Source organism: Zootoca vivipara, chromosome 1 (genome assembly GCF_965207765.1).
Source record: "Zootoca vivipara chromosome 1, rZooViv2.hap1.1, whole genome shotgun sequence".
NCBI lineage: Eukaryota > Metazoa > Chordata > Lepidosauria > Squamata > Lacertidae > Zootoca > Zootoca vivipara.
This window is the reverse complement of record NC_142582.1, coordinates 79,319,668-79,338,972: the sequence shown is the minus strand read 5'-3', so window position 1 is coordinate 79,338,972 and position 19,305 is coordinate 79,319,668. Positions and strand designations below refer to the sequence as shown.

Here is a 19,305-nt window from a genome sequence, read left to right as displayed (position 1 = left end):
ATCTATCTACAAGGAAACAGATTTCTAAGCAGCATCTCCTATGGCAGTGGCTTAACAGGTGAAGACAAAAGAGAAGGGCATTTTAAATGATATGTATATTGTGCATGCCATCAATAATCTTAAACAGATTTTTTTTGAAACCATGATATTAAGAAGAGAATCAAACAAAAATGGTAGTCTGATTAACATTTGAGAATAAAATCAGTGTATTCGATGATCATTTCTCTTCAATTCCCTGCTTCTGTTTCTGAAAAATGCATTTTGGCCATATCTTAGGCTTGCCATATGTCAGGAAAATGCCTGACATGTTCTGGTTTTCAGGTGTAAAAATGGTGTAAGGCAAGCATCCCCAAACTTGGCCCTCCAGCTGTTTTGGGACTACAACTCCCATCATCCCTAGCTAACAGGACCAGTGGTCAGGGATGATGGGAGTTGTAGTCCCAAAACAGCTGGAGGGCCGAGTTTGGGGGTGCCTGGTGTAAGGGGAGAATTTTGCTGAATCGGTAAAATGTCAGGGAAAACCCGGACGTATGGCAACACGATGGAAAAAGCAGTGGAAACAGTTCCAAAAAAGCTTAAAATCACTATTTTGGGGGACGGCAATTTGGGTTTGTTCCCAAAAAAAGTTCAACAATTTTGTGTTCTTCCTAAAAAAGCCCAACAATTTTGCAGGTGTCAGGAATTTTACTTTTTGAAATAGGGCAACCCTACCATATCTGTACTGTGATCTGAAGATAATTATTTTTTTGTGGAACACTTATAAAGTGTTTAAAATACACTAAGCAACGTTATACGTTTGGTAGAAATGGGGATGTGACTGTTTTTCCTTTGCAGCATCAGGGTCATGCAAATTACGAGATCTCTTGACTATGATTCTTTTTTAAATGTTCAAAAGAACATAAAGCTAGTAAAGGTTAAAGTTAGGTGTAAGATATGACACTCAGGTCTACTTTAACATCCTGTTGGTGCTTTGCTATTGCAGAGATCGAATGAGAACATCTGTCAATGTTGTGGGAGATTCCTTTGGAGCTGGCATTGTCTATCACCTCTCCAAGGCAGAGTTGGAAAACATTGATGCCCATCACAAAGGGCACGAAGATATTGAAATGACCAAGACACAGTCCATTTATGATGACATGAAAAACCACAGGGAAAACAACTCAAACCAGTGTGTTTATACAGCCCACAACTCTGTCATAATAGATGAGTGCAAGGTACCTTTCACATTTATGGATATTGAGACTTGCATCTAGTCAATCATACCTCATCTTCCTTTGTTTTTTAACCTGCATGTATTTTTTTAAAAAATGTATCACTAATCATGGGACAATGCCGCATGCTATGTCGATCAGATTAAAGACGTGGGTACATATATTGTTTGCTTTCTTTGAGTATTTAAATTGCTACTGCATGCCATGTTTACAAATAACATTGTGTTCTACAGGGTGTTTTGGAAGGCAGTGCAATGCAAGGGGGGGGGGGATGTTGTCCAGTTAAGCATTCTTCTAGCTTCCCATTACAAGAAAGGTTGCAAATTCAGTTAATAAAGCCGATTGATAAATAGGAGAATTGATTTTGTGGCAATGGGAACGGTTAAAACTGTCTAAATAAACAAAACAAAAAACAAACATCCCCACCATTTTCTCCTCCAGATCAGAGCAATTCTGTTGCCTTTGTGTGTTTGGAGAATCCATGATGGACCAGCTGCCACATTTAAAGCCCTGCTGAGTAGCTATAGCCAGAGCAGGAGACTTTTCCTGCTTCCGTTTCTTTCCTTCCCCTCTCATTGACCGCAGTTGGGAGAGAGGGCCAACAACACCAATTCCAGGGGTGGCATAACTTGGGGACATTTGGGGGAGTGTGTCAGGGGAACAAGGGGACTTGTAGGTCCATGACTTCCCCCAACATGCCTCCTGAACTCCACCGGTGGAACACCACCGACGGGACATACCAGAGGATCTCCAGCATCCTAAGTGTCATCCTGCTGGACGGCTTCTCTTTCCACTGGTGGAATGGCACTTCTCATCCCTTGGCCAACCAAATGATTTTTTCAGCCTTTTAAATGATATTTAAAAGTGACAGTTCAGAGAGCAAGATAGTTAACTGTTTGGAAACAGAAGTTCAATCGAATCCAGAGATTTTTTTTCTTGTGCATCCCGCAGGGAGGAGCAGAAGCTACACAAAAGCCATTAGTTTCAGTGGGTTGTGTTCCAGGAGCCTGCCATTTTCCTGAGTAGAAAAAGGCAGAAATTGGAAGCACCCTTCCTTGCTTCTTTTGAAATCAATGGCAGATACTTCCAAGTGAATGTAATGAAGAGCAAGCTGTAAGGAAACTGGAGGAGAAAATATAAAGCCATTTCTATTTATATACAATTAGGGAGAGCAAAGATATGCACGAGAAAGAAGCACATTCTCATGCTTCTGCTGACACCCAAATAAATGCAAATCCTGTCCTTTTGTGGATTGATGCGTTCCACGACACACTGTAGAGACACATGCACTGTACCTCGTCCTCAGCAACTGAGAGCTATTGTGCTCGCAATAATATTTATGCTTTATTTTCATTTTCATTGTGGGCCATTACAATGCCATTTTTGTGATTTCTGTCTATTGCTGTTTGTGAATTACTTTGTTTAAGAAGAGATTACGACAAGAATTGTCCTGACCAAGAGTTACATGAACTTGAGGAAACACCATGGCTGAATGAGAAACTAATTTGAATGCTTTGCATCTTGCTTCCAAACTCATCCTTGTGGAAGCAACACTGTTGTTTTGCATGATGTCTGAATGCAGCCATTGATGAGACTGGGCCTGGGTGGAGAACTGAACTGAACAAACGTTTTTCTTTAGGCAGATCTACAGCTTTCCCTAATGTGCTGTCATTAAAGGATTGCCGTAGCCATTTCAGATTTTGATTAATGTTTCAGCTGGATGGTCATCAAGCTCACTTACTTGATACTGATATTTCTAAGTCCCAGTAGGGAGAACAGGGGAGAGAAACCATTGATGGCTGCGTAGAACATCAGGTTTCTAAAATCACACAATTAATTTAAAAATAACAAAGCTTTGCCTGTAACTAAAAACATTCTGACAGCAAGGCTTTATAAATATGCCAGTTCTAAAGAAAGGCACCATTGCTCTGACATTATGCCTAGGACCTGAGTTTATTTCTCTGAAGTGGGCATCTACTGTCTTAAACATTTCTCAAATCACATAGTTATGTATAGCAATAAAGTGTAGAAGAATCCCATGGTTAAACAATTGAGCCCCTTTGAGTTTAAGCACATAATTCAATCATGCTCATTTAAATGTATTGAAAATCCAGACAGAAAAGTTGTTGAGCCTTTTTAAAATATTATTTTAAGCTTTGACCAAACTTGCTGAGTTTGCAAAATCTCGACAAAACATCACCAAAAACGACACTGCCGACAGGGATTTCCATATGTCCGGATTTTCCCAAGCATTTCAGCGATTCTTGCCCAGACTCAGTTTCCAACAGCCAATTGCCAGCTATATACAGGAAATCCCAGACGTATGGCAACCCTATTAAATTTGTCTGGATTATTCCTGATAAGTTTAAAACATTACAAGCAGCACAGAAAAGTATGTGAATGAAATTGTAGAAAATGTCCTGCAAGAGAGAAGTTTGCTGCAACTCTGGTCAGTGGTTTTTGTTGTTGTTTCTTTGTCTCAAGCATTAATATAATGACATGTCATCTCTACTTAATATTCTAAACAGCTTCCTAGTTTGATTGCTTTGCACAGCTGATGTATGCTTTATTAGCAAGCTATATCGATTGTTATTGCATGGGCTGTTTTTCTGTTGTTGTTTTTTTAAAAATCACAGTTCACATTACTTCCTTTGCAAACTAACCTATAATTTCAGTTCCAAATATGTGGTGTGTTCTATTCTTTATAATGCATGTGTTTCCCTTTTAATTATCTAAGAAAGAGGCTGGCTTTGTTTCAAACATGGGTACATTGTCATGATTTCATGTCCCAATGCTCCCATGCGTCCAGTTTGTCCATCATGTGGAATATCAGTCCTGTCTTTAAGTTTTCATGCGAAGCTGAGGACAGTAACATGAAAGGTAAGCTAGGAAATAATGGGGTTCCGTTTAAAATTAGATGAAAGGCTCCCTTACTATGTAAAGGTCCAGTTCATTTCTGTCCAGTCAAACAAGCACGTTAGCCATTTTGGCTTATCTAGCCATGCATAGCACATCTCCACTGGGGGGAAAAGATGGCGCATGGCTGGCTGTGGGGTTGTTGTTTTTTTCCTTTAGAAAAAATATTGACTGATGAGATGTTGCTTACTAGCCAGTATTTCCCATGGAATGATTTACCATTCTTGGTCTTCCACAATTGTTAATCAAGTTAACATTGAAGTGTGAACCTTTAACTGAGACACTGATATGGCTGTTTGTGGTTTTGTATGTAAAATGCAGCCTTGTTAAGAATGGTTTGACTCAGTTGTAACTGCACCTTCAACATTACACGATCGGACACAGTAGTGAACAATGATGTTTCCCAGCAGGTCCTTGTGGAGGATCAATTCTGCCATTTGCTATTTAGCTTTTTGTAACATATGTGCATATGTATGTGTGTATGATTCACATATATGTGTATCTCTGTGCACATCGGGCCTATAGACCTGATTTCTCAACATTCTGCTTTGCGGACAGAGCACTATTGTAATTTTGAGTTCTTCCTGCAGATTGAGAAACATTGAAAGGGCAGAACTGATTCAGTACAAAATAAAAAACACGTATGTATATTTTCACACATGGATTTAATGTAAATCTTGTAAATATTCAGTTTTGCTGTTTAATTCTTGACATTTCTCGCAAAAGTGCCTTGATCTTTAAGTTAGGTGTTGATGACAATTATTTACAGGTCACCCTGGCAACAAACGGCAAATCTGCAGACTTCAATGCTGTTGAAGAAGAACCTTGGAAACTTGAGAAATAAGGAAGGAACAATCCAGGTCCACCTCTAATAAGCCCCAGAAGTTGTCTTATGGTAAAAGCTGGTTTCAAGATTCAAGAAGATTTTTCACTGTCTTCATTTAGCATAAAAACTATTCGCTTATTTAATGCTCTTAACGGAAACTTAGAAACAGTCCCATAAAGTCATTGCTCCTTTAGCATCTTTGCCAAATAATTCATAACCATCTGTCTCAATTGTGTCATCATTTGAATGGATGTGACTGAAGGACACTCTGTCAGTTCGAGAGATGTATTTTTGCTGGGCTTCCTCTGTTCAACTCAAGACGTAGAGAATGTAGTTGCTGCAAAAGAGGAAAGATCAAAAAGCCCCGATAGCTGGTGAGACTCGGGCTAATAAGCATTAAGTATAATGTAAACGGTGCAGTATTTTGCAATGCCTCTTCTCCTGCTGTAGATGTCAACCAGCACCTTGGTGCATATCAAATACAGTTAGCACTGTGGACTGTAATATATGATCACTGTAAATGTTTTACATGTGCTTTATTAATATCTGGCATATGATATTCTCGATTCCCTATTTTTCATGCCATCCTCACATTGATGGTCATATCCCAGTTCTTTTTACCATCCATAGCCCCATGAATGCCAGATCTATGTAGTCACTCAGGGGTTTTCATTTTCGTCATTTTTGCCACCCCAATTCTGTGAACCCAAAACTTGAAGGAATAGGAAAAGTGATTTGCAGTTTATAGTGGGGTGTGTGTGTGTGTGTTAATGCCTGTGTGCACTGTTCCCCAAAATGAATTAACCCCTGGGCAGCATGTATACCTGGTTTGACCATGATTTTTTTCTCCAATTGAGTTCAATGGACTGTATTGCCAGTATATAAATTTAGGTGTGAAATATGTAGTTTTCAGAGCTAATAAACCATCCCAGATTGTATGCTATTCACGCTACCAACTAGCACAATTCTGATTATCCATACAAGGAGAAACATAAACTGCAATACGTGTTTGTCTCAATCCAGCAACGTCAAAGTACCGTATAGATGCATATTACTGATATTTCAGCAGGAAAATCTGGAGCAAGTAATATCTTGTCACCCTTTTGCTGAGATCTGGAATGGAATAAGGCGCTATTCTTTAGGGATAAAATGTCTGCAAATAAATCACATATTTTGCATTCATTTTGCTAAAAAGAAACTTGGCAAGTTTAATATTGTTTAACAGCTGGAAGCTACCTATTTATACACTGGCAAAAATGTTTTATATGTTTGGTCCTTGTGAACAGAGAATTTAAACGTAAGATAATAATCTTGTCAATTATATCTTGGTTTGTACAAATGGGTTTGGGTAAAGAATATCCATTCAGAATTGTAACAGAATTATATTTAGTAATTGTTGTGATGCCCAAACTGCAATAATTCCTTGACAACCCATCATAAAAGGACACGCTGCCACAGCAAATATCTGCAAGTTGGAGCAGGAAAGATTTAATCTCTTGTTGATAGATCATAGAATTGCAGAGTTGGAAGGGTCAGTGAGTGTCATTTAGTCCAACCATCTAAATGCAGGAATCTTTTGCCCAACATGGTGCTATAGCCAAAAATACTGAGATAAAGTGTCTCATGCTCTACTAACTGAGCCACTCTGAACATGTTTGCCTTCCTGCAGACTTATACAGAGTATTATCCTTTGCCAAACAGGCATGAAGGATTTCCCATAGGTTTCAAAAGAATCATGTCTCTCCCTTTTGCTCTCTCTGCATACATGAACATAACTTCGCAGGCTGGGTCATAGGAGGACTGGCTTTGTCTCCCATTAAACCAGCCTGTGCACCCATTCTTCTTGATCACCTCGAATTCTGGAGGTCATATAATTTAACTAAGCGACCAGAGATGGGGTGGGGGAGGCTGTATGGGAGAGCTGTGCTCATATCTTTCATTTCCCGACTAATTTGACACACTGAAGGGAGAGAGGAGAAACAGCTCTGCTGATTCCTTGACATAAAGACAGTGTGCTCTTGTAGGGATGGATTTTTATATTCTGATATTGTGCTTTTCATGGAATACATACCTTTTGTAGAATTGAAAACCCTACCCCATCTTTTGTGCACATGCTCATGTTAACTTCAATGAGGTACCATGGGGATTGCTTGCGGTACATATGTATTTCTATTCTTACCTACATCACTTTATACTTGGCGGCTATTCAGTGCACAATTAGAAGGAGCAAACAAGGTATTGAGCCAGCAATGTGATTTCCAGGCCCCTGTCTGCGGTAATGGTTTCAGCAACACTATTAAAAAAAAAAATACCCCATTGCTTTTATTTTATTTTATAAACTAGGAAGACATTCTCAAATTGAAACGGGGATAAATTTCGTGTGTGTGCAGAGTTAAGAATCTTTGAACGGATATCAACAGAAAGAACACCTTTTACAAAACCGGCAAGGGGGAATTTTTTTTTTTGTATGTTTTATAACTCAGGGAATTTCAATCTTACGATACTCCTTTCCCAACAATATAAAACAGGGAGAGGGAAGCAACTATTATATTGGAGGCCTGCATATTTTATCTTCTAGATAAATGCTATTACATAATTCTCTTGTGCTAACTGGTCAGCTGACTGACTGTCCACAAGTATTTCTATTTAATTATGAAATCTAAATATCCTTAGCTGCCATTTCATAGTTTGCTTAGCCAATATGAATCTAGGTTGTTGAACCAGGGGTGGGGTGGGGGACAAAATAAAAATGAACCCAGTAAGTGGCCACAACACTAACGCACATTCCCTTTTAAATGGACACTTCTTTTAACTTGCAAATCTCATTCCTTATATTTTCAATATGAATTTGCACACTGTGCTTTTTCCTACTAGCCTGAGGCATACCATCTTTCCATGCTATGCCCTATTCCTCTCTTATTAGGATGCAGCATCTACCAAGGGGCACGTAAAATCAACTGTAATCATCTCTGCAACCTAATCTCCCATCTCCAACTGTCCCTGCTGCCCAGAATTGTGATAGCAATCTAGACAGAATCAGTGACAGGAAACAATTAAAAGTATCATTTGCAGGAAGCACCAACACTTCAAGCTCTTTCCAGCAAGAGTGTGTGTAGTAAGAGCATGTGTGTGTGTTTTAGTGCTTTCCCTGCTTAGGTTCAAAACCTTTCCTTTTTGTTTGTCACTCCTGGGCAGCTGAATGCTTAAGTAAGTAGCAGGCGAGAAACAGTTTCCACTTCATTTGCTTCTCTTGACTAATTTTGCACCAGCACTTTGGATAAAATGATTTCTTTGCTCAGGTCTGGCTTGCTAGTCTGCATAATTAAGAGGACCTTGCTTTTACCTCTTTGTAGATTCTTTATAAAAGCGATCTAAGATTTCAAAATGCTGATAATCTGCCTCACAGATTATCAAGGGAAATGAAGGATGTTGAGCACTTTGCAGTGAACAGTCTCTTTTCTAGCATCCCATTCACTTGAAAAAGGTGCCCGGGTATTTTGTATTGATCTTGGGTGGCTTGGCTTTGTCCTTTGGCAAGTACAATTTAAGGACTTCAGAAAATAATTAATGGCATAAGGTGACACCCAGCATGAGTCATACTCAGAGCAGACCTGTTGAAATTGAGTACATTGATTAGCCTGGGTCTGCTCGAACTATAACTAATGGGTGGGTACACAGGCGTACTTAGGCTACCTTGCACCCTTGGCAAGGGGACACATTCTCCCTTATCTTGCACCCTTGCAAGAGAATCCTGCAGGCCTCACCTGGTCTCCCTGAGCAGGGAAGAAACAGCCTGGGGATTGTGTGGATAGGCAGGTGGGCTCCTACTTAACCTGACCAACCCCTAGATACACCCCTAGGTGGGTATCTTCCTTAGATTTCAAGGAGAGCAGGCTGAGGTTTGGTCTTTGCTGGTGGCAATTCCGTTGATGCTCTGCTTTCAGTGGATTTTCATAGAACGTAATCAGTGATTCATACTTGTATAAGTAAATCTGTTGAGTGTGGGGAAGGATCCAAACTCTTGTGCCCTATTCCTATTTACTTTAACCCTCCTCTACACAAGAAACTGGAGTTTTCCTCTTCCCATAGCTCCTTGGCTCTCCTCCCCTCTTGTTTGTATCTCCTCTAATATTTTCTTCTACAAAATGCCTCACCTGTACTTCTCTAGAGTTTCTCAAAACAAAACAAACAAAGCCCCCCTCTCTTCCTGCCCAGACATGACCCTGGGCCTGGAGCTCCTTCTATCATTCTCTTGCTCATCATTGTGATACCTGTTATCTTGCAGCTACTAACATTTTTTCAAGCAGCCACTCCAGCCATGTAACTCCATCTCTAATGCTCTTCTTTTCTCTACATGGCGAGAGAACTTTATGATGCCTGAAAGTGAGTGGGCTGGGCAGAGGTTCATTGAAATACATGGGATAGGTAGGGAAGAAGAGGGAGCTGGTCCTTCATAGGTAATGGAGGTATGAAGCAATGAAACGGAATGACGACAGTCCTCCGGTGTTACTGGTCAACATTTGTCACAATTAATTGTATTGTTTTCCATTTATTGTCCACACAACTTCAGTGGGGTAGCATTTTATGTCACTAATTTGGGTTAAAATGGCTTGAGTTCGGCATAATACATGCGTTGTTATCTAGTCACCAGTATTACATTCATTCTGATTATGTGACTAAGCCAAGTTCTTAGCCAGACCAAGCTTTGTGTTGCTGCAAGTTTGCCTACTTTGACTGAATAGCATCACACACTTGCTTGGATGTTGGGTTATAACACAAGTCAACCTACCTACATTTCAGCTAACTGAAAGAAGCCTCTAAGCCACCCAACACTCTCTCAGTTGTCTTGGAACAGCCTTAACCAGCGGATAAAGAGAATTTATTATCCAACCCAATCTTTGTTGGGTTTATTACGGTACTTCTTAAAAGGCAAAAAGCAAATATGTGCACATAGGACCTCTACGCATTCAGGGATCCCCAATTCCATTAACTGGAAGGATCTGATTTATTCCTTCAAAGCTGATCTATTGCTGGAACAAGATTATTTGAAATTAAGTTCCTTTTCCATCAGTGGCACACATCCCTCAACTGTTGTCTTTAGAACCAGGGTTCGTGCACATTTATTCAAGACATGGACACAATTTAATACTGTGAGTCTTTCACATTAACAGTATTTTGTACATAACACGTAATGCTTCACAGGGATTTTTTCATTGATTTTCTACAGCTTTGAAAGCTTATTTGCAAAGCTTGATTACCAGTTGATATTTTTCAGTCAGTGCTGTAGATTCCAACATTCCATTTTTTAACTTCTTCCAAGCTGCTTCTTCAAGCTTCCTTTTGAATACTGCAACAAAAAAATCCCCTTCCTTCCTGTCCTTCCTAGTGTGAACTGTAATTTATGGAATGCATGAGGAAAATAATGTATTTCTACTTCTAAATACATCTTCAGTTCTAATGTAGGCATTTATTCATACCTTTTTGTCCAGCAGCCACAAACTACAGCGTAGACTGAATTAACAAATTTAGTATCTGTAATTTGCAGACATACTGATATTTTCTTACACTGTTTACAGACATACCAATATTTTGTTATACAACCTTATAAGACAGAGAGAGAAAGCTACAATATTTACAGGGAATCCATATTAAAGGGGAAATGGAAAATTTTCTTATAATATATATAGATTAATAAAAAAATCTACGTTATATTAAATTATAACCCTGTAAACTTTATTTATAACCTCTAAGCAAAGCACAAATAGGAAATAAAGGTGTCTTTAAATGCTGCAGTTCATTATGGAACACTATGTTGTTATAATAATCTTAAGATTGATCAGATGAACAAATGATCTGTTATTTTTGATACTTACAGTGTAATCCTATGCATGTTTACTCGGACAAAAGACCCACTGTGTTAAACAGTGCTTAATCCCTAGTAAGTGTGTTTAGAATCACAGCCTTAACCTGGTGTCCTTACCAGGAGAATTAGGAAGGGTCTCCACCCTGCAATATACAAAGAGTCTGATCCAGAATAATTTATTCACCAGTATATTTTGTCCCCCAACCCTTGTCCTTACTGCATTTTCCTATAGTCACCAATGTTTCCAATGGAATTGATTACAAAGTCTATGTACTTTAGGATTGCAGCTTCTGAAGAAGGCCCTGATCCAGCTGTAGTCATGGGCCATCAGGCATAAGAACTGGTGTCCCGTAATTTGCATCAAGTGATGCATCCAGCTAGTTCAAAGTGGCTTGGGTGATAATCATAACGTGGAAGGAGATGAGCATCTGTATTTATGTATGTGCACAGACGTTGTTTGCTGGCTTGGCCAGAAGCCTTCAGAGACCAGGCCTGCAGTTCCTCCACAGTCTTTTCTAGACTGGCTAAAGTAACTGGCTTTGCCAGTTCACTTCAAAGCCAGATCACAAGTTTTGCTGCTCGGCAAATACTGTACAAGAAAGGAGGCGGCAGCAAAGCCAATAGGGTGTCATCATTATTTAATGAATAACAGCACAAACTTAGACATGTGTACTCAGAAGTGAGTCCTGTTGAATTCAAGGGGGTTTATTTCCAGGTATGTGGGTTCTTAGGCAGGGGGAAGGGAACAGAAGACAGGCAAATGGCCACATTCAATAACCTGCTGAGCTCTTGCTTGTGTGGTCAGAAGTGAGGTTGGAATGGATCTTTTGTTTTTCCCCGTCTTCTTCCTGGCCAAGAATTTATTTTAGGCTAGGACCACAAAGGTTTCCACAGGGAGAGTATCAATGAAGTTGGATCTTCCTCTGGAGGGCAAAGCTTTGCCCTTATCGTGCGAAATTGAATCGGTTTTATGGCCCTGGAACACTTCGGTGACCATAAGGCTGTGACCATTTGTCATGCAAAATGAATGATATTTGTACAAGTTCAGACGATGTAAGGAACTGCAGAACTGTGTTTCATGTCTTTGCCTTTGTACAACAGGACCAAACAACATTTTTTATGGGACCATGTCAATTGACTTGCACATATAGAAATACCTCCTGATTTTTAAGACATTTATAGGAAAGCAAGCGGTATATTTTTCACCAGGATGAATGAGATCAGTTTTTCTTTTATTTCCTTATAAAGTATCTCTAGTCCTATGGCCTTGCTATTACCCAAGCACATTGAATGAGCAAATAAGAGTTATTAAAACCTGAGGAACAGCTTAAATAAAATGTAGATGTTGTCTCTTGGCACACCAACTGCACAGCACACATAGCAGAGGATATGTACTGAAACCATCAACAATCCATGAAACAGGTATATTTAACTAGAGGAACCTGTTGTACATGCCTTGCGTTTGGGTGAGCAAACTGTACAGTAGATCTAGAATGTTGTGTCAATGTAAACTTATTTTGTAATCCTCTTCTATTTTAAAAGCAGAGTTTTCAAATACTCTCGTAATTAGAGCCCAATGTGTTCTAGTGGTAAGATAAAAGTACTAATAATGGCTGTCAAAGCATGACACTCTTATGAATACCAGTCTTGGTGCGTTGTTTTCCGCATGAAGAACAGTGCCTCTCCGCACTTTGTGTAGATAATGTAGCTTATCTTCGTGTAATTTCGGTGAAATTGTGTATACAGTATTAATAGTTGCCGTTTGGCTTTTAATTTAACATCAGTTATGCTGGAGTAGAAACTTTATAATATGTTCCGAAAAGAATTTGTGTTGGGTTGGCTGCTTGTTGGTATTTCCATCCCCAGGTATTTATCAGAATAATCTCCATAGGCAGATAACTGGTTTTATATGTTGATAATATAAACATGTTGGTGCATGTCAAAGTTTGAATAATTGTTGGAACCTTTTATTGCAGCCGATTCATTGTACATGTTAGTCTTTGTTTTTATATATCTAACCAGCAGCATGCATGTGAGTGTGTGTATGTTTGTAAATCCCTGGCACTTAGTGAATGTGACTGGCCGTCTCATTTTGCTGCACTGTGAATGCAATATCACTGCTACATTAAAGAATTAATGTAGGCATATTATTCCGAGTTTATAATATTAATATATTTTCGTCTGTATACCTGATATGTTGGAAATGTAGAGACACATTTATTAGTAAGTCGCTGCATCAGTTAGCTCATTGGTCAGAAGTGAAAACAAACCTTGCTGTACTCTTTACTTTGGATGCCATGCTTATTGTTTGCAATTGCAATGTCTGTTTCTGCTTTGCAACATGGACTCCTTCTGCTGTCATCCAACATTTCAAGATTCCTCTGGTGATCATTTGCTTTCACTTGTTCACTGACAACAGTAGCCATTGAAGAATCTGCATAACCTGAGCTTGTCAGTTTGCTTTAAATCAGGCATCCCCAAACTGCGGCCCTCCACATGTTTTGGCCTACAACTCCCATGATCCCTAGCTAACGGGACCAGTGGTTGGGGAAGATGGGAATTGTAGTCCAAAACATCTGGAGGGCTGAAGTTTGGGGGTGCCTGCTTTAAATCAAGGCATAGACATGCCTGTTAACTATACACACTGGCCTGTTTACTCAGAATAGACCCACTGAAATTAAAGGACCCCAAGTTGGCCAAATCCATTAATTTCAGTGGGTCTACTCTGAGTATATCTAATACTGAGTATATCATTATCATTCTTATGATTTGTTTTACACCAGCTAGCCAGAAGCACAGAGGCAAATACTGCTTCCATTTTTCAAAAATAAGCATATGAAAAATTATAACCACAAATCCCATTCATGTGAGTTTTGGAAACACACTAACAACTGTGTTTTTGAGGTGTGCTTTACCTGTTGTGTTATGTGCACTTGTATCTCAGAATTTCCACGCACCAGTAATCATACTTTTTATATACAGTGGTACCTCACAAGACGAAATTAATTCGTTCCGCGAGTCGCTTCGTATAGGAAACTTCGTCTTGCGAGTTTTTTTTGTTGCACGAGGCATTCGTCTTGCGGGGTACCACTGTATTATGAATTTGAATGTCTCTGATAATATATAAAAGCAGCTCTCTGAAAAAGAGCTACTAGTGGAAAGGCTGGCAGGATTCACTGTTGCTTTCACTCAATAAATGTAGCACCTTTACTGTGGCATATTCCATGGGATAAAATATCTCATACAGAATCTAGTTGTCATCTGCCTTAAAAGTACTCTATAACTATTCCTTTTTTTTAATTCCGGCTTTCCTATTGTGAATTGCCTTTAGCAATCACTGAAGTGGCGGGTCACTCTGAGCCTGATGACCGCAAGTGTGTGAGACGATGAAAGGGGGAAAGCCACAAAATCTCAAAATCTGTGCACATGTGTTCTTTTTCATATGCAACTATGGGCGAAATCCTATACACATTCATGTGGGAGTAAGTTACATCGAACTCAATGGAACTTACTTCCAAGTAGGTATGTATAGGACTGGGCTGTTTAGGGAAATTGCACTCAGGGGCTTTGAGATCCTGGCCATTGTGTATATGATTCCTAGGCTGCATCATTACATACATACTCAATTTGCAGTTCTTCCCTGGAAATGTGATGTGATCCATTTAGAATACATCCAAAAGAAACCATAAGCCTGGTCTTTGACATTGATTGGAAATGTTTATCTGGGAGTCGAAATGATGTACTTGTACAGTTCCTGTACCACATCTTGTATAAAGACTAATGAATGCAGATGCGAAAACTTTCTATTAACTCTGGTTACTTTCTTGTATACTGTAATGGGAATGCCTCATTTACTGAGAATATTTTTTTGTAGTTTATAGTTCTAATTCTCCTAATCTTTATCTATACCTCCTTTAGTAACTACAGTATTTGCTTTTAATACTTTCTTACTGTGTGAACTGATTTCTGTAACTTATGTATAAAACAAAACTGGACATTCTTTATATACTGGAAATAATCAGAAAAGACAATATTTCATTAAGTGTTGTACTTTTTATGTACATATCATCAATAAATGTGGATTCATAATTTTAATGGTTAGAGCAAGTGTCAATTATTATTTATCAACTCTGAAAAGAATATGTGATGTGTTTGTGCAAAGTATTTTATTCCCTAACACTATTTTTACTTAGTATATGTAAATCTCTATTTTAAATTACTTATACATGGGGAGTTTTTTTAGTACAGTGGTACCTCGACTTACGAACGACTCGACAACCGAATTTTTCGACTTACAAATGGGGCAAATGGTTGCACACTTACGAATTTCTCGACATCCGAATGGAAACCACGGCAGTTTTAGATAGGGTTTTTTCGACTTACGAATTCTTCGATAGGGCTGCTTCGACTTACGAATTTTTCCGTTTCCAATGCATTCCTATGGGAAATCGCGTTTCCAATGGAGCTTTTCAACTTACGAATTTTCCAACCTACAAAGGTGCCTTTGGAACAAATTAAATTCGTAAGTCGAGGCACCACTGTATTACTCAGCTAAGGAAGTCTGTCCTTTTCTGGCAAAGAGGTCTGAAACCATACGTCCGATGCAACCAAGCTTGCCATGTTATTTTGTAAATTTTGTGGTTTCAATATACCAAAGTTGATCACAGAATAAATAATATAAAATCAAAGGTTTCCAGTTGTGCCAGTGCAACGTGCTTTCTGGGCCATTACTGTCCATGCACCACAGGCTGTTACATCAAAGCAGGTGAACCAATGGCAGCTGAAGGACATTGCGCTTGGGTAGCAGACTTGTCTTTTAAGCAGCTACTTATGTCCAACACAGAAGCAGAAAACCAATTTTTAAACTCCTAAACAGTGATGCTTAAGTCAGGGAGTTGCTGAACAGCAAAGGGCTGGAATACTATTGTTATTTTATTCATCTGTCAGGACCAGGGATATTGGGTGTTTTTGTTTAAAGGATATATCATCTGGCTTCAACTTAGAAAACAATGGAGATTGTTTCTGTAGAAGAAAACTGCCAAGCTTCAGTAAGTGTTTATAACTTTTGGAGACCACCAGTGTCCCTGATACAAATGGGCAGCGGCGGCGGCGGCGGGGGGGGGGAGTAATGAAATAAATAAGCCACAGCTGTTTGAACATGCTGCCTAGAAGAAAATCCTCTGCCAGTGACTCAAGGACGTCTAAAATACGTCTGTTGACACCACTGTGCCTTGGAAAGGGAGTGAATGAATGACATTCTAATTGTTCCCACATGACACTAAAACAGTTTAAATGGTTCTCTCCACTTGGAAAGAATCCACAGGAGTAGGGGATTTTTAAAGGGTGGGTTCAAAAAGAGGATATGCTGCTAGGAATCCCTAGCATCTCTGACTATAAAGAAAATTAGGACTTGGTGAATAAATGGTGAATAAAATAAGACAATCAACTATCAGTGTTATTATCTGACAAGGTTCAAACTTCTGTTTCAGTGTATCTGAAGAAGTGTGCATGCACACGAAAGCTCATACCAATGACAAACTTAGTTGGTCTCTAAGGTGCTACTGGAAGAAAAAAAATTATTAAGAAATTTTGTTTCAAGGTGCAAACATGTTTAAGCAAGCCATAGCAGGGGGGTGGGCTGATGTCCACAGTGTAGTGTGATCCAGAGATACGGGTGTCAATGCTTACCCTGAGCTGTAGCATTGATGCATGGAACCCTCCTTCCACAAATAGGTCTACATTTCTGCATTGGTATGATAATGTGCACGGTGTTAATTAGGAAGTAATTAGTTATGAGTTTTTAGCTTTTTAAAAAAAACATATCTTAAGAAAATTGGACATTAGAAGAACAAGGAATTGTGGCAATACATTTGCCACTATTTAACATCATTCAGCTTCATAATATTTGTGTCTGATTTTCTCATAGATTTTTATGTTAGTTTCTTAGTCCTACAGGTGAGTTGTATTTCTCATAGCATTTGTCATGTGTAACCAACAGGCCATTTACAGCTTACATGTTCTGCCTGAAAGGAAGTGATCATTTGCTATTGATCTCTGTGGCAGATGGAGACTGCTGTGGTTATTTTTATGTGCCTGGTGCAAACAAATGAAGTGTCTGAATGAAAGGTTAAAACCCCTCTCCAACATCATGTTGCAATTATGATACAGCTAATATGATACGAATGGACTGTGTACATGCTAGTTTACTAAGAAGGAACATATTCTCAGCAGAGTACAACCACCACCATAGTGTTGCTATGCACAAAAGCAACTTATTGCCTGCACATGACCTGTTAGGATGGGAAATGTGTATGCAAAGGAATGCTGTGCATGTGTGGTTTTTGGACCTCTGAATGGTTCTTGGCGCTACCAGTAGCAATGGCACTCACCTGACCTCTGATCAACCACATTGCTGCTGCTTACAGGGAAGAAGAGTTATGTGTGGTGCAAATGCACCAGCAGAGCCAATCTGGCACCTCTGCTGGTATGTTTGCACTGCACCAGCTTCCCCTTCTTTCTAGTTAAGCAGCTGTGATATAACTTGTGAGTGCCACCATCCCACCCCACCCCACAATCTTACTAGGAGTTACATGTGCTGTTTCTGACATTAGGCTGGCAGCCATGCATGGAACTCTAAAAAGGAAACAGTTATTTGAAGTAGACACAACACCCAGACATATAGGAAGGAGGGTTTCAATTCAGACCCCCCAAATCATTGGAAACATACAAAGGGTCCCATAGAAAATCTACTGTTGTACATCCATTATATCTAAATGTGATGTAGTCGAATGGAGCTGAATGAATACTTTTAACAAATATTCCAACTTTGAACCACACAATAGTTAAGCGACTTTGAAATGCAAAAACAACATCACATATTGTTTAGATTATAGAGAATAAAAATTTATTTGCTATAAAATCAATTTTATTCTTACTCGCCTTTCCACCATATTAAAAATTGTTATTGGACATTCCTGGAATTTTGGGACAAACTTGTCTTTCTGTATTCAATTACTTCAGCACACAATCCCAATTATCAATAAGTGAGTGAGATTCAAAAAGTTGACAAATCCTTCAGGCTAAGTGACAAATAAGAATTCTGTTCCGAAGTCTCCCATTGCAATTAATATTGACGTTCTAGGCCTCAAGGTTATGCTCAGTACCTTAATGTCTTGAAGGCACTGGCTAGAGATCCTGGTGACTCCATTACGATAGAATGAGGGGAAAGCTGCACAAGTTAGGGGAAATAAGTTGAAGTTGGTATTCTGCCTTATCAAACAGTAGACCACAATTAGGAGATGGGTGGTGTTGGTAACGTGGTGGTCGCCAATCTGAACCGGGCAAAATTAAGCAATCTTGAGCAGAGGAAACATGACATTTTTATCTTGTACCTGACCATTAAAAATAGAGAAAGAAGAAAATGTATGCTTAATTATGCTTCAAAGACATCAGTAGCTCATTGCATTTGTGAGTTCTAGTCCCAGTTCCGTGCACTGTTTTTTTTTGTTTCTTCACCTCTGATGAAATTGGATTGGCACAGCTCTCTTACACACCACTCTTCAAGGCCACTTCTTGTTGGTTCTGTGTTTCATCAATTGCCTGGAATTCATCTGTTTGGTTTTCTGGCTTCTCATCATGCACCAAATGAACCATTTCCCGAGATCTACTGGCTTCTCCATTCAATCCACCCTTGTTTGTCTCATTCATGCCTCCTTTGCCATTGTTGATAATAAGTTTTTGCTTCTGCCCACATCTAATGGAAAGGGAAAAAACATGGGATGTCAAAGCACACAATCACATAAAAAAGTGAAGTAAAACTCACCGATTCTATCTGGGGTTAATCAGAGCTTTAAAACATAAGAAAAGTCCAGCATCCTGCCCTCACTTTGGTCAACAAGATGCCCACGGGAAACCAGCAAGTATGCATGTAGTATTTAATCTAGTGATATTCGAAGAAAAACTATGTTTTCAGTTAGGATGCCATCTTGATTTATAGCTTCCAGACTGAACCATTTTAAAGGAAATGTTATCTGCATTTGATCATGGCTGGTCTGTGCTTGTCTGCTTCTTTCCAGACAAAGGAAGAAAACAGCAGCTATGAAAGGTCAGAGACTATCATTAATTAGTCAACGTTTATGTCCACACTTAGATCCATGCATCAACTTACAAACAAGCAGGAAATACTTCTGAAAAGTACCTTGTGTGTGGTAGATAAGATTTAAAAAAATGAACTAATGTGATTTTGATAGGACTGGAATGCAGATTGCAGCCAAGGTATGATTCTCAGGCCACTGTCAGTGGAGAGCTGTACGATATCCATGACTCAAAATGGGTTAACAGTATAGGATCATCTACAGTTACAGGCAGGTGGGTACTTTGCTGCATGCAAAGAAGCCCACAAAAGTTGCAATTTTTACTATCGTGCTGAGAGCTGGAAGGAGGAGGAGGAGGAGGAGGAGGGGCTCCATCTCTCCTCTAACCTACTGCAT

General features: G+C 39.2%; 2 protein-coding genes across 27 annotated transcripts in view; one reads left to right on the top strand and one right to left on the bottom strand.

Annotated features, from left to right (window-relative positions):
* The window catches only part of SLC1A2 (solute carrier family 1 member 2), a 99,277-nt gene extending 92,026 nt beyond the window's left edge, over positions 1 to 7,251 (top strand). Inside the window, exons 10-12 of one of the 2 annotated variants that reach the window (XM_035116278.3) lie at positions 983 to 1,214; positions 4,718 to 4,768; positions 4,897 to 7,251. In XM_035116278.3, coding sequence (XP_034972169.3) covers positions 983 to 1,214; positions 4,718 to 4,732 — 247 coding nt within the window. In that variant the 3' untranslated portion in view covers positions 4,733 to 4,768; positions 4,897 to 7,251. The remainder of the gene's footprint in view (positions 1 to 982; positions 1,215 to 4,717; positions 4,769 to 4,896) is intronic. The other variant, XM_035116270.3, reaches the window with a different exon arrangement.
* Positions 7,252 to 17,694: 10,443 nt separating this feature from the next.
* CD44 (CD44 molecule (IN blood group)) overlaps positions 17,695 to 19,305 on the bottom strand; it is a 70,293-nt gene continuing 68,682 nt past the window's right edge. For all 25 annotated transcript variants that reach the window (XM_035116329.3, XM_060274841.2, XM_060274858.2 and 22 more), the window contains one exon: positions 17,695 to 18,569. In XM_035116329.3, the coding sequence (XP_034972220.3) occupies positions 18,362 to 18,569 (208 nt within the window). In that variant the 3' untranslated portion in view covers positions 17,695 to 18,361. The remainder of the gene's footprint in view (positions 18,570 to 19,305) is intronic.